The sequence below is a fragment of the Netta rufina genome, assembly GCF_964035555.1.
Source record: "Netta rufina genome assembly, chromosome: 6".
Lineage (NCBI taxonomy): Eukaryota > Metazoa > Chordata > Aves > Anseriformes > Anatidae > Netta > Netta rufina.
The window spans coordinates 18,215,308-18,229,314 of record NC_140129.1 but is presented as its reverse complement, the minus strand read 5'-3'; the positions used below and the strand labels follow the sequence as shown (position 1 = coordinate 18,229,314).

General features: G+C 45.2%; 1 protein-coding gene across 1 annotated transcript in view; it reads right to left on the bottom strand.

The window, feature by feature from the left end:
* Positions 1–14,007, bottom strand: part of CHN1 (chimerin 1) — a 95,868-nt gene that overhangs the window by 17,901 nt on the left and 63,960 nt on the right. The window contains exon 7 of the mRNA XM_084288952.1: positions 9,460–9,537. Within this exon, the coding sequence (XP_084145078.1) occupies positions 9,460–9,537 (78 nt within the window). The remainder of the gene's footprint in view (positions 1–9,459; positions 9,538–14,007) is intronic.

Below are 14,007 nucleotides of genomic sequence, written 5' to 3'. Positions count from 1 at the left end.
AACCACAGGGTGCTTTGTAGAGAAAATCATTGCTTGCTTAAGCCACTGTACAAGACTTCGAATGTCTGTTTAGAATAGACTGGCTAAAAAATTGGTAACTGGTGATCATAAAGTAACAAAATTTGCAGTGAAATGTAATAAAAAAGCTTTAGGCTTAACTCAGCCAGTTCTCCAGTCACTCAGTGGTACCAGCACGGGCAGTACCCTCACATGCATGCAGTGTCTGATCACACCAGCGCAGAAGAGAAAAGAGAAGGGCTGCCTGATACGTGTCCGTGTTTCTGGTTTTAACCACAGTGCTCCGATTATAACCAGCAGAGGAGGTCGGCATCCCCTCTGCCAGCTGTACGCAGCAGCTGGATCCCAGGTGACACCTCCAACAAGCAACAGCACGGAGCAGCACCTAGCAATGCAGGCAGAGTTCCAGTTTGGGCTACAGGAAGGTCTGCAGCCTCCCCTGAAGCTCTGCAGCATTTGCTGCCCGTGAGGCAGCCGCAGCAGGCAGATTGCTGCATTAGCCTGCAGAGCTGCTCTTGAATGCACCTAGTCGTTCAGGTGGTGCCCGTGCTAAGCCAGGCTTACAGCTGCCTCTCGCCCTACGCCCTGACATCTCTGGAGGAAGCGGAGGGGTGCCAGGTGCAGCTTTCTCACAGCCTGGCACCATTCTCGAGCAGCTGCCACCCTCACTGCCTCCCACTCCTCTGAAGGTGCAATGTGCTCCCTTCTCCTCCCAGCTCCAGCTGACTTCTATGAAGCAGATGATAAGGCTGCCAGCAGCTGCAACCTCCATTTTCTTGCTTCTTCCTAGCACAAAGAGATTTTTCACACCTTCTTCTCCATTACCCACCTGCACTACCCACATCCTCTTGGCTTTCTTCCTCAGTCCTGTGCTTTTTTTTTTTTCCCCCTCCAGGTCTCTGGCAGCTTTCCCTTCCCAGAATGAGCACATTCTAATATCCTCAAGCAAAATGCTATGCTTTAATGCCTGCAGGACTAACACAACTTCTGCAGAAAAAAAAAAAAAAAAAAAAAAAGCTTCCTTTCAGTCACTTTATTTTTTTTTTTGGTCAAAAGAACATTCCCCCAAAAACACTTCTTTAAAATACTTCTCAAAACTTGTGTTGAGGAAAACAAAAATGTGATTCAAAAAAAACAACTAAAAAGGGCAGGGGCAAAACAGACTCCTCTCTTCCCTACTGGTACTGCATGCATTGGTCACTCTTCACGAGACCAAGACTGACTTGGCTTTCAGGGTCATTGTCTCACGATCCTCATTCTCTCATCCCATGCGTCCCAGGCTCCATCCACACACAGAAATGCCTTGCCACATAATTTTCTTAGGAAATTAACTTCTCAGGTAGAACATTTGTCCTGAGATGGCTTAGCTTTACACTGCTCCATCCAAATTACTTTCTTATCCACTACTTTGGTTGCAAAATTTAAACAACCTAAAATCTACAGGTAGTTTTTTCCTTAATGCTTTATCTTGCCTTGACTTTTATCTGACGTGCTCTGGGGATGTTCTCTGGCAGTATTAATTAGGACGCCCAAAGGCCTATGATGTCCTTCCATCCCCAGTACCTGCAACCCCGCAGGATCAGCTCTGAAGCTGCTTTTGGGGTTTGTAAGCGGTGCTGTCTTTACACAGAGTGTGGTGGTGCCAGAGCGTTAATCTCCCCACTGCCATGGAGCGGAACTGGACAGCTCTGAATCTACAGCACCTCTGGAAATGAAATCAGTTAAGTGAGCCGTGCCAGAAAACTGCAAAAAAGTGGTCTTCGGAGGTCAGAACAGCCCTCTAATCCCGTTTCATCCTGCAGAGCAAGGCCTGGCAGCATGCTAAAAAGGAACACGTTTGCATCCCTTTGCTAGTTAGAGGGCCAGCACCTGCAAACAATATTGCATTTATGACACGACCCTTTCATACAGCACTCCAACTTTTATATTCAATTCCCCATTCTAAGAACCTGCCAAGTGACTTGCTGATTTTCAAAACTAAAAGATGCTTTCCCAGAAAAATTTCTGAAAACACACCCAGCAGAATTTCAGAGATCCTGACTTAAATTACAAGGGGTGTCTTTCTCCTTATAAAAAGAGCATCTGCCACATGCAGATTTTACTGTCTTATAAAATGTGAGAGCACTCAATTGCCAACTGGGGCTTTATATCTCCCACCCCTTCCATTCTCACTCCCGCCCTAAAACCTTTTTTCTCTCTCTCTTTCCATAAGGCTTCAAGTGTGAGTAATTTTTTTAAGAACATGGAAAATGGGAGAGCAGGAGAGAAAGATAATCTTAATTTGTAAAATTCCAGGGGAAATATGAAATTTAAAAGAAAAATCTAATTCTAGATAAATTTAAAGGAAAATACCTACTTCAAAATCTAGATAAAATTACTAAGCTATCCTGTACGTCGGAAGGATAAAAGACATTTTCTTATGCACAGGAAAAATATCTTACCTTATTTGATTAGTAACAATGTGTTATAAAACTGAATTTATTTTTGTTCTGAATTTAATAAAATATTGCTTACAAAAACAGACAAACTTTTAAGGGAACCGAACTAAATTGATGACTGACAATAGATTATACCACAAGCTGTGAACTCATCAAGCAGATCTCTCTCAGATATTTCTCAGCCTCTGTAAAGGTCACTGCTGAAGTTACCTGTGTATCTCGTAAATCCACTTATTTTTAATGCTTTTTGTTTTTACTAGGCAGTTCTTCAGCTAGCCTTGACTGCTATCTGAAAGCCAAGAATGAGCCAGCAGATAATTAGAATTCGTAACTGGGAGACCTAAATTATGTAACTTGTCAAGGCAGGTAAGAGAAAAATGAAGGAATATCAGCAAAGTGCTTTGGAAACGTGATGTGAAAGAACATGATGGATCTGCAGAGCTTCCACACAGCCACTGCCGGGAAGAAAGCAAGGCTGGATCTGGCAAATTATGTATATGCAAAATAAACACTGAACACAAAAAACAGGCCTTCTGACAGTCCATAAAAAAAACTTTCCCTATTTAGTGGCTGCTGCCATGGTCTCCCCGAATGGCAGCTCTAACAGGATCCATGGTCCATACAGAGCAGAGTAGCCTCTTACATGGCTCTCCACGCTAAGTGCTGGTGAGAACAATGGGTTTTGGAAATCCTGTGCTGGGATGAAATATATCAACTAGAAAAAGGATGGGAAAAACGCTGCAGCTTTACCTTCTTCCAGAGTCCTGTGCTCTGCGTAGGAGCCTTGTCGGTGCTCCGGGAGGAGCCCAGGCTGGCTGGGGACTGAACAAATGGCATGCACCCAGCACTTACACCGCATGATGCTCCAGGGCTGCAGTTAGCTGGCTATGCCGCCTTTCAAACTCATGCCTAAGGATCACAGGACACTGCTGATGGAGCCTGTCAGCTCAGTGGTCCTCACTGATTTGCAGTTCCATCAACCGAACTCTGCCTGCTGGGATTCTACCAAGGTTTTAATTGGATATGGGAGATGCTGTAAGTCTCAATTAAAACGATGAACTCAGCCTGTATTATTAATGTCTGTCTCCACTGTCACAGCAGATTTTATCAGGCAGCGAGCGTGCTCATGCTGGCACCCAGTAGGCATGTCCTCTTTATCCATCCCTGGTCCAGACACAGATTGCCTGGATGCGAAGGGTACAGCAGAGATTGGTGAGGAAAATCAATGGACTCAACTATCAGTTCAGCCACCGCTTCATTTCAATCTTTGCACATATTATGATGATTAGATAGGTCCTCTAAAACAAGAGTCTTGAGCGCTCCAAATATTACAGAACACGACTTTCCTACTGTGAGACAAATACTGCTGCTGATGAGTAATCTCAGAAGCAAGATGAGTGCCATGACAACACACACGGCAGCGCCGCAGCTGTAAGATAATCTGCTTACATGCGAGGCTGTAACAGAAAGGAAAGTAACTGAGAACACTGGAACAGATCTTCAAAACCAGAGGTGACTTTGCCTACACTAGGTGCAGTGTTACCTGTGGGGAGCCAGTGGTAATGACTTTGTCCAACAGCTCTACAGAGGGGAGACTGATTCAGAGCATCATGTATAAATAGCATCATTACCAGCAGCGGATACACTGACACAAACATTGAGCAGGCGACTCTTCCTCCAGGTCCTTGCCTGCTTGGAGCCAGAAGCACTGTCACGTCTTGTAGACTTTCTGGTTTGAGCTGAGCATGTCAGCAGAAATGAGAACAACTAGAAATTGGGGTTAGGTTGTGCTCTACAAGAGCCACGGCAAAAAACAGCAGAGGAAGCAGCAGGTTGTAGGCTTTTCTTCCTTGTAAATTCAATAAAAGCAGTCACCTTTCCCTCAAGATGGAATAGCAGATTTTCTTTAAATTGATATCTAGAAACTGGAACACTGCCTGTTTCATTCCATATACATGCCATATATACTACACGTAATGATATAAATATAATATATAATATATGATATACATATAATACAAAACTTTAGATTCCTAAGAGAAATGCTTTTCTAATGATGCTACAAGCTAATTTGGAAAAAAAAAGTGTTGATGACGGGAGAGCACGAGAAGCACTGCGGGCTCATGAAGGCAAATGCCCAGTCTGCCCCAGCAGTGCGTTTCCACCACAGTCATGAGCTGGTTCACCCTTGGGGCTGGGCACATGGAAGACACGAGATTCACATCTAAGGACTTTTAAAACCACTGGTAAGGTGTGAAGGAATTACTGATTAAATAAAGAATTAGAAAAAAACATTTTTTTTTTAAACTGAGGAAATCTTGAATTCAGCGACTACCACTCAGAAACCAGAGAGGGTTAAATAATAATGGACTATTTGGAAGCTGCTTTGGAAAAGCCAAGGCTTTTCCACAAAAATTTTAAAAGTAAAAGTAACATTAAATACCTTAGGAGAAAAAAATATCCATCAATCCCTAAAAGCTTTTCTGGCTTGAACTGCCTTATACTACACTATGAGTTTTCGGAGCAGCTGTGCAGAACTGCTGAGATCTTCTGAGCAGTTTTGTGGAGGCTTTTCCTTCACTTTTGTTCTCCAGATATTTTCCATGCCTTTGAACATTTTCCCCAAGTATTAGGAGTCTAAAGAAACCTAAAATTTCCTGAGGTTTTCTTATCTCTGAATACATGCAGAGGCTCTCTCGGGGGACTGTGCTAGAGGCACCCTGTTCTCCTGAATATTCATTCGAGTGCAGTGACTCATTTAAAGATGTTTTGAAAATACGTTTGTTGCCAGGGCTGGACTTAATGAAAAGCGGCACACTCTTTTCAGTGGAGCTAGACCGATTTGCCCCAAATCGGCACTTGCCCCACTTTTCAGAAGATCAGAAATAGAAATTGGTTCGTCTCAGAAGTCCCAGAAAAATGGCTCTGCTCAACATTACGAGTTTGTTACAGCTTTGGGTCTTTTTGCAGCGTTTCTTCTGCACTGCCCATCTTCTGGCTCTCAGGGTTTAGGCACAGCTCTCACAAGCAGCTCTTGTTAGAATAACACAATTTTGCATGGAATTAATTTGTTACGACTTTTTACACTGGCAAAACACCTAGTGAAGATGGAATTACACCAGCAAAATCTGAGCCAGGGCCAGGTTAGCTTATTTGTTATTCCCAAGGAATAACCCTCAGTATCAGCAGTGTCTCCACAAAAGCGATGCTCGAGTCCATCTACACCAGCAAAGCCCATCTAGCAGAGACTGCTCCTTGATGAGTCTTTGTTTTTTTTTTTTTTTTCTGGGGACATACAAATTATATGAGGTGCAAAAGAGAAGCAAGACAACATTCTAGGGAATGCGGTGTGAGGAAGCACAAACTTCAGCCCAGCTCTGACAGTTGCAGACACCTCCCTGCTTCAGCGAAGCACCGTGGTGCTAATCCAGGCAGCAGAGTGGCTTTGTGCCTGGGACTGTCAGTGGTTACGAACTCCTGCAGAGCTCTGCAGGCTCAAGCCCCCAGGGCCGGCGGCAGCTGAAGGCACACCAGCAGCCAGCCACTGCAGCGAAATAGTCCTGGGGCCGTGAGCCACATGGGCTGGAGTGGGGTAAAGACCTTCAAGGTGCTTTGTCTGGATGTATTTTACATTTGCCAAGTGATGGAGAGATTACTGCACTGACTAACAAATTCACTGCCAGGAAGATTTCCTGCTGTTAATCTCAGTTTTCTTCCCTTTTCTCATTTGGCATGCTGGATTGCAGAAAAGCATAGCATAAAGAGGGAGAGCAAAAGAAATGAAATATTCAGACAGACAGACCCAATCAAGTCCCACTCCCAGACCTAGCTCACCTTCAGATCCAATTATTCAGTTAGAGCTAAATAAAATGTTGCATCAAACAATGACGACTAAAATTTCTCTTAGCTGATATGTTTGAATTAACAGAAAATTAATTTTTTATATTTCATTCATAGAGGAGGTTTTGTTAGTACTTAAAACACTAATAGAAGCTTTTTATAAATTAGAAAAAAAAACAAATATACATAAAAAGTATTTATTTATTTATTTTTAACATCTAGCTCTTATCCTGAGGCATATGCATTAAAAAAGTGGTCAGACCTGCCATCTGCAAACCATTGTCCCTTTCCTTACTTAAGGAGATGAATTTAAGAGAACCCAGCCGCTGCGTGTCCGTGCTCGAGACGTGCTCCCAGCAGCCGAGTGCTGCCCGCCAGGAGAGCATTACAGGGCCGAGGAGCTCGCTGCTGGCCAGCCCTGCTGCACGTGTCTGCCCACCCCAGCCGGGCAGGCTGCCCACGCCAGGCAAAAGGCACCTCACGTGCCAGCAGATTTAAGTAAGATCAAAACCTCTCAAAACCACCAACCCTGTGTCAGCACTCCTCGCAGGACTGCCCTTACGTTCTTTCCAACAGCCCTCTGAGTAGAACGTAGCTGAGCAGATTTGTTCAGGAGAGCTTGATGGCTTCAGAGTTAAAACCAGCTTTCATGCTCACCCCTTCCCTAGGTGATCCTCTGCAACATGTAAGGTTTGCTGGAGGCAACAGCCAGAGGGTTTAAAGCCCCCCCACGTCCCTGTGCTTGCTCTTTCCCTGGCTGCCACTGCCCACAGTACACACGGTGCAGAAGCAGAGGATGAATTTGGGTCTCCCCATCTGTGCCCAAGCCCCCCTGGCACTAGCTAACCTGGACCTTCTGCAGAGCGGCTGCTCCTGCCTTCTTCTCAAGACCCAGTGCTAGTTGTTGTGCATTAACAATTTTCCATTTCTCCTCCTTCTACCAGGATGCTACAGCATTTCCAGCATAAAAGGATTTCTAAAAGCCCTTTATTTGCATTAACAGTGATGTGACTGACCACAGAAGCAGTTGGGAAGAGGTGTGAGGTCCCTATCTGCTGCCTTGTACCCGTGCAACGAAGAGGACATCAGCTGCAGAGGCACGAAGCAGTGTATGCCCTCCTTTTTGCTGGTGGAGCCCCTGGGGACAGCAGTCACTGTTGGGTAGCCGAACCCTATAAGTTATTTTTTCCAGAAGCCTAGCTCCAAGGAAAGGCCTGGAAAGGATTCTGGAACTGACATTTCCTCCTCTCCCACAAGGGTGGCACATCTGCTGCTTGGCAGGTGACCTAGGATACTTATTTAGACATTTAAAATGATGACGCCTATACATTTGAGAAGAAAAATTTGACAGAGGCAAGGAGCAATAAAACTGAGAATCAACTAGCCGCGCTCATTTCAGGTCTGTAACCCAGAAGCGATAACCCAGAAGGGCATATGATTATTTCTTAAAAAAGGGACAGGTCCATGGGCAGGGCTTGTTAAGGCAGCAGCATTCCTTGGGCAGGCAGGCTGGCTGCTGCACACCGCTTAAGGTGCAAGGTCCTGTTCTTCTCTTTTATAGCAAAAATTATCTGTGCAGGCTGACTGCTTGGCACTGACTGGAGAAAACAGTTACTTTTAAAAGGTATATTCTTCTACCAGCTCTACATAAAGAGGGACTACAGTACAACCATTATAAAGAAAACAATCTGTATGCAAAGTTTGTGCTGTATCTATGACCTTGGATCAGACATGTTTGATTTCAAAAAAGGAGATGGAAAACTCACGGCTTTAAAACTTTCCAGAGACAGTTTTGGGGAAAAACAAAATAAAATACAAAAACAAAACCAAATGAATGAAAATCAAGTTATTGGATGATTTTCAAAACAGATTTGTTTCAGACAGCTGAAGGAAAGCAACTAACGGGTATAGATGTATGTAAAATTAAATACATACTATCCTGCACATGCTGTAGCATATGGAAAATCATTATCTACTGGCAGCTACAAGAATTATCTTTACATTCTAAGGAACGAATGAAAGTTGCAAGATATTTCAGACCTCTAGGATGCCTCAGGATCCTGTGGGGAAAAAATCAACCTCTGCATTTAACTGACAGACAGCAGGATTAGATCATGCCAAGAGTTCCTATTAAATGCTACTTCCATGTAACGTTTCATACATGATTTTCAAATGTGTGCTTTATTAGAGAACTCAAGTCCAACAAAACATGATGTGACATCCTATATGACCTATATGACATTGATTATTTTCCCTTCTGATAAGATAAATAAAAGCAAAAGCTATAAGGGAAAAAAAACACACATTAAAAAGAAAATCTGGGCTTCAGGTACTGTACATGAAGTTTGTGCTGTCATGTACAGTTCAGCATGACATCAATTCGCTTGGTATCTGAGAGATACAGGCTGCGTATTATGCAATGCATTTGACTGCCAAAAGGTTGAATTACTGAATCTTTACTGGACACTTATTACAGATGTAGACACAAAACATGCATATGCTGCACTGACGTGTCCTAATAAAGAACATAATTTATTTTTAAAAATTAGAACAATAATTAGAAGCTACAGAGAAGACCGAGTAAATTTTTATTACAGCACAAGGTGGCTAATGTCAGCAGTTCCAGCAGCCCCACAGTAAGCCATGCTCCTTTCGTCACACTCAATTCATTAACACAGGAGAAAAGCCAGAAACGGAGGGAAATGCCGACCATCTGCTTGATCCAGATGCAGCAGAACATGCTTCTTACCTCCAAAGCTATTTACCAGTCACAAACCCAGATAAGATCGCTTTAATCCTCTCATCACAGACCTAAACGATTTTTCAGCATCACTTTGTCATAAGTAAAACTGAATTACGATCACCTGAGCTGAAAGAAAACTTTGACAGCTTCTCTCCCGGCTACCATCCCTCGGTGTGGAACAAGTTTAAACAGCAAGGATAACCCAGGTGCGACACATAGGAGCAAAGCAAACACATGTGTGCAAGCAACCCGCGAGGTCCTCGTTCCTCTGCTGCTATGACCCAGGGATGCCTAACGGGTTTAGCCGGCCACGGGGTTTAACCGAAGCGTGTAAGTGTCGGGGCAGTCACAGACTGCCCAGGACCCCTCGTAAAATAAAAGCACCAGCCCGGCGCCCTGCGAAGCCGCGCAGTCCCTTACCTTGAAGTTATGGACCTTCTCGTATTTCGGAACATGCTCGTTTTCTTTCAGCGTTGCCCGTCTGACAAGCGACGTCAGCTGCGAATAAGCAAAGAGTTTAAGAGGTTGCCAGATGGTCGCGGCCGGCTTCTGCGCCCCCAGCTTCACCCCCAGGGCCGCCAGCAGCAAGTCCTGCTGCCGCCGCTCCTGCTTGGCGCCGGGCACGGCCGCGCGGGGAGCCTTCGGCCCCGGCCAGGACTCTCGGGACGGCATTTTGGGACGGGAGGCTGCGGGCTGCCGGCTCACACTCGCCCCGCGGCCAGCGCCATGGTGGCCACCGGGAGCGCTCCGCAGGCCGGCGCGGCCGAGAGGCGGCTGGGCGCCGGCATGGGGCGAGCGGCGGGCGGGGAGGCGGGCGGGGAGGCCGGGCCCGCAGCCTCGCCCTCCAGCGGCGCCCGGCCGCGGCGGCTGCGGAGCGGGGCCGCGCGCCTCCCGCCGGCCTGCGCGGGGCGGGCGCTGCGCCGGGCGGGGGCGGCCCCGCGCCCGCAGCCAATGGAGCCCCGGCGGCGGCTGAGGCGCCCCCCGGGGGGAGGCCGGGGGAAGGGGAGCCGGGCCTCGCCGCGACGCTTCGCCCCCCCCCACCCCCTTCACATTATTTGGGATCTGGGATCATCAGCTCGCCCCTGTTCCCTTAGGTACACCTGCCCCTGGTTTTCACGCCGGGGATGCCCGTCAGGATCCAAGGCACCAGAAGCCCACCGCAGGCCCCCTCCTGCCAAAGACCCCAAGGCCCAGAAGCTGCGGTGCCCTCCTTCAGGGCGACCTGGTCCCTGCTGCCCCTCGCCCAAAGCGAGGACGCAGGGTCTCACACAAGCACCCGGTACAGCCCCAGCATAACAGGACCCCCACGGGGCACCACGGCCACCCCGCTCCTGCCTTCCTCCTCCTAGTGCTCCCCACGCATCTGCAAACAGTTCAGAAACAGCAAACCCAGACTTTTGGTCTACCTACACCTGTGACCCACGCCCTGGGGCTGGCCACTGTCCCCCCTAGGCATACAGGTCCCCTGAGGATCACTCCATGGGCACAACCTGCCTGCAAAAGGGTCCAGCCCTCCCACCCCTTTGCACAGGCTGCGGCACCGCAACCGCTCTCCCTTCTGCAGCAAAGGTATTTTTATCTCTCATGACTCAGTGACAAGCCAAGACGAGCACAGTTTGTCGCAGGCTTCTGGGTGGAATTGGTGTGTTTTGCAGCTGGATTGCAGTGTCACCGTTTAGCTCAGTCGTGCAAATACAGCAAGAGAAATGCTCACCACGAGCCTCCCTGGATCCCTTGCGCAGCCACCGCTACCCTCCCTCCAGGTTTTAGCAACCTGCTGCCTTTCCACACAGGGGCAAATTGCAGAGATTAAGGTCCAACATATGGGCTTCACCAACCACTAATTTGCATTGCAAGTCAATAGCTAATAACCGAAACCCTGGCTAGATAGGATACTGGGTGAAGCTCTCAAGCGTTAGTGGCTTACACAGGCCTTAGGAGTACCCAGCTCACTTCACAGCCTCATCACAAACAGGAGGTGCTTGATCCACCCTGTAGAGAAACCATTTTCCAATGGTTACCTCAATCTGCCTATCCTGCTTTTAACCACTAATTTCTGTGGCAGGTCAGTACCTACGCATCCCTCATGTTTTCCTGCATGTCCTACTGGTAAGTGTAACGTGGCAACAGGAAATGAAGAAAAAAGAGCTGAGCGGGAAGAGATCCCCAAAACTAACCATCTTGTCTATGTGGATATGTAAGAATAGTAGGGACACAGGGGAGGAAGAAGAAGGCCTTCAGCTAGGAAGAAAGGACTGCATGAGCTTGAAGTCACTTTATGGTTTCATTCCTGGAGACTACAGCAGGCAAAAGTCCTTGTGGAACAAGGTAGACCTAAACCTGACACAGAGGAATTGCCCTCTCCAAACTGCTTCAGGTGACAACAGGCACAGGAGGCAAACTGGAGTTTTGGAAAATCACTTTTGTTACATGCTTCCTTGGAACTCCAAATTCCTCTTATTTTAAAGGGAAAAAATATATCACCAAAACTTGATACTTGGAAATAAACCCTTTGAAAATTTAATTTGTTGGAAATAAATAACCCAGCCATTTCCAAGAGTACATTTACTATCAGAATCAACTCTTATTAGTTTCTGTACAATTTCACTTCAGAAGCAAGATAAAGCATTCTGAATTTTCAGTCATTGGTAGAGAGCCTTTTTTCCTTTTCTTTCTTTTTTTTTTTTTTTTTTTTGGTATGCTTACTCCTTAATTGTCAGCTTTCTTTTTCCTAATTCTGAAGAACTGATTTATTTTCAATTGCACTTTAGAGTCATATTAGCAGAAACCGATCTCTAGATCCTGGAAAATTAAATCTTAAGATTGACAATAAAAGGGAAAGCAAAACTACCCAACAGGGAAAGGTCATATCTCATGGCTGTAATTACGAAAACATGTTATAATCTGAAAAGTAGTTATAAGATTATGAATTTTAATTCTAACATCGCTTCATGTTACAGTGATCTAACAAGGACTGCTTATTGGTTTTACATAAATCAGTTTGCCACTGTTCAGTAGAAAGCACTTTCTGCTGTACACAAATAAAGGACTACTGCATACACCTACACATACAGCCTTTTTCATGTGCTATATGCACTATATTTGTGCACACCAAAAACCTGGACTGAAAGACAGTTAAAACCAAAACGTTTTTAAGAAAACTTTTTTTTTTTAATGAAAAAATATGAAAAATAGAATGTTATGTATTTCTAACATATACTTTCCCAACATAAGTTAGTGTTATAGTTAAAATTCACCATCCTAAAACTGCTTTCAGATGACATAATCATGGAACGCATACATCATTCTTCTGCCATTTCCTAACTTTGCAGGTTTGCTGTTGCAAGCTAGTGCTCTTAACACAGCCCTCTTCCTTCAGTTTGAAATCTGAATTGGAAAACAATATTTGTTGTACACACCTAGATGGCCACCAGGCAGGTTCAGATCTTTAGATTATCTGTTCATCAGTTACTAAAGTAGCAGGGAGCAAGTTCCCATCCTCCAGGTGCCCTGGGTGATTTAAAACCATTGGGAGTGCACGAGAAATAATGGATCTATGGATTCAGCTCAAATCCTGCAGGATGCAATTCTCTTCTGAGGCTCTCATTGGCTCTGATCACCCTATGCTGTTCTCATTCCCAGCCTGCAAGCCCTGCTCTTCTTACATCCATGGCTGGCTTCTGATCCAACGCCTGTTCTGTTGGTGGCTCCTGCATGCCCACCCACCAGCCTCCTCCAGCACTTCCATTCTCCAGCAGCTGTCTTCAGAGCTTGCTGTGTCGGAAGTCTGCCTTAATGGGGACAATTATTAGAGACTGTCCATTACACATGGGGTGAAAAAGAGGTAGAAATGTAAGGAGGAAAGTCTTCTCCCTTCCCCTTTTCAAAGTAAAGTCTTGATTTTATGTTACTTTTTAACTGGTTTGTGACAGATAAGCAATCATTGCATGTTTAGGAAGCAGTATACAGGGCAGACCACGGGAGGAAGGGGACTGGAGAACTTTTAAAAATTTAATTTAAGAACATGATTTCATAGGGTTGAGGTAAACCAAAACCAGAATGACTGAAATTAATGGCCAAGCAAACTCTCAGCAAAGCACACAACTGCAAACAGCCTCTCAGTCCTGTATATTTCAGTGACTTAAAAATCAAACAAACAAACCCAAGTCCAGCAAAACGTCAACCTTTAAACCGAGACATCTGTTTAGAGGTTGTACATTGTACATATGGACTACAGGGAAGGAAGAAAAAAACAAACCAAACCAAAACCCCCGAAGATTATAACCTGCTATTTCAAATGTTCTCATTTGTCCTAAAACCTCAGCCATAACGGTGGTTCAGTCTGGGGTCCTACTGTGACACCGCTTTCCTTTCTTCCCCTTGGAGCACTCCTTCACATGCAGTAGAAGCAGCTATTTTCTTGAGCACTATTTGTTCTCGGTGTTATTTGGATAATATATGCATATTTTATGGTACTAACCTCACAATCAGTAAGTCTTATTATGAAGACTCTAAAGAATTGATTTTAAAGTCATCCATGGCTTGCAGTAAATTCCAATTAGTCACTCTCTGAAAGTCACATTATGCAAGTTTAATCCAGTCATATAATTCAGTCAACATCAGACAAATTATCTTTCTAAAAAGGCAAATCAATGCCTTTCCCATTTGTTGAGTAATAAACTAAAATTACTCTAGGGAAAACAAAACAAAACAAAAACAAACAACAAAACCTGCTGAAGATTAAAGCACTGGGTTAATCTCACAAGTCCTAAAACGCTCATGTTAGGCTTGCTCAGACATCCTGAACCCCATGTGCTTAATACAGCTTAATACAGTGTTTTGTTTCATGAGCACCTGGCTCCTCCCTCAAACACAGTTTCATGTTTCCTTCGGTCTCGTAAATGCACGTGCAGTACACCGCAGGTTTTTCATTCTCATATGGCGTTGTCATGCTGCAGTGACTAAACA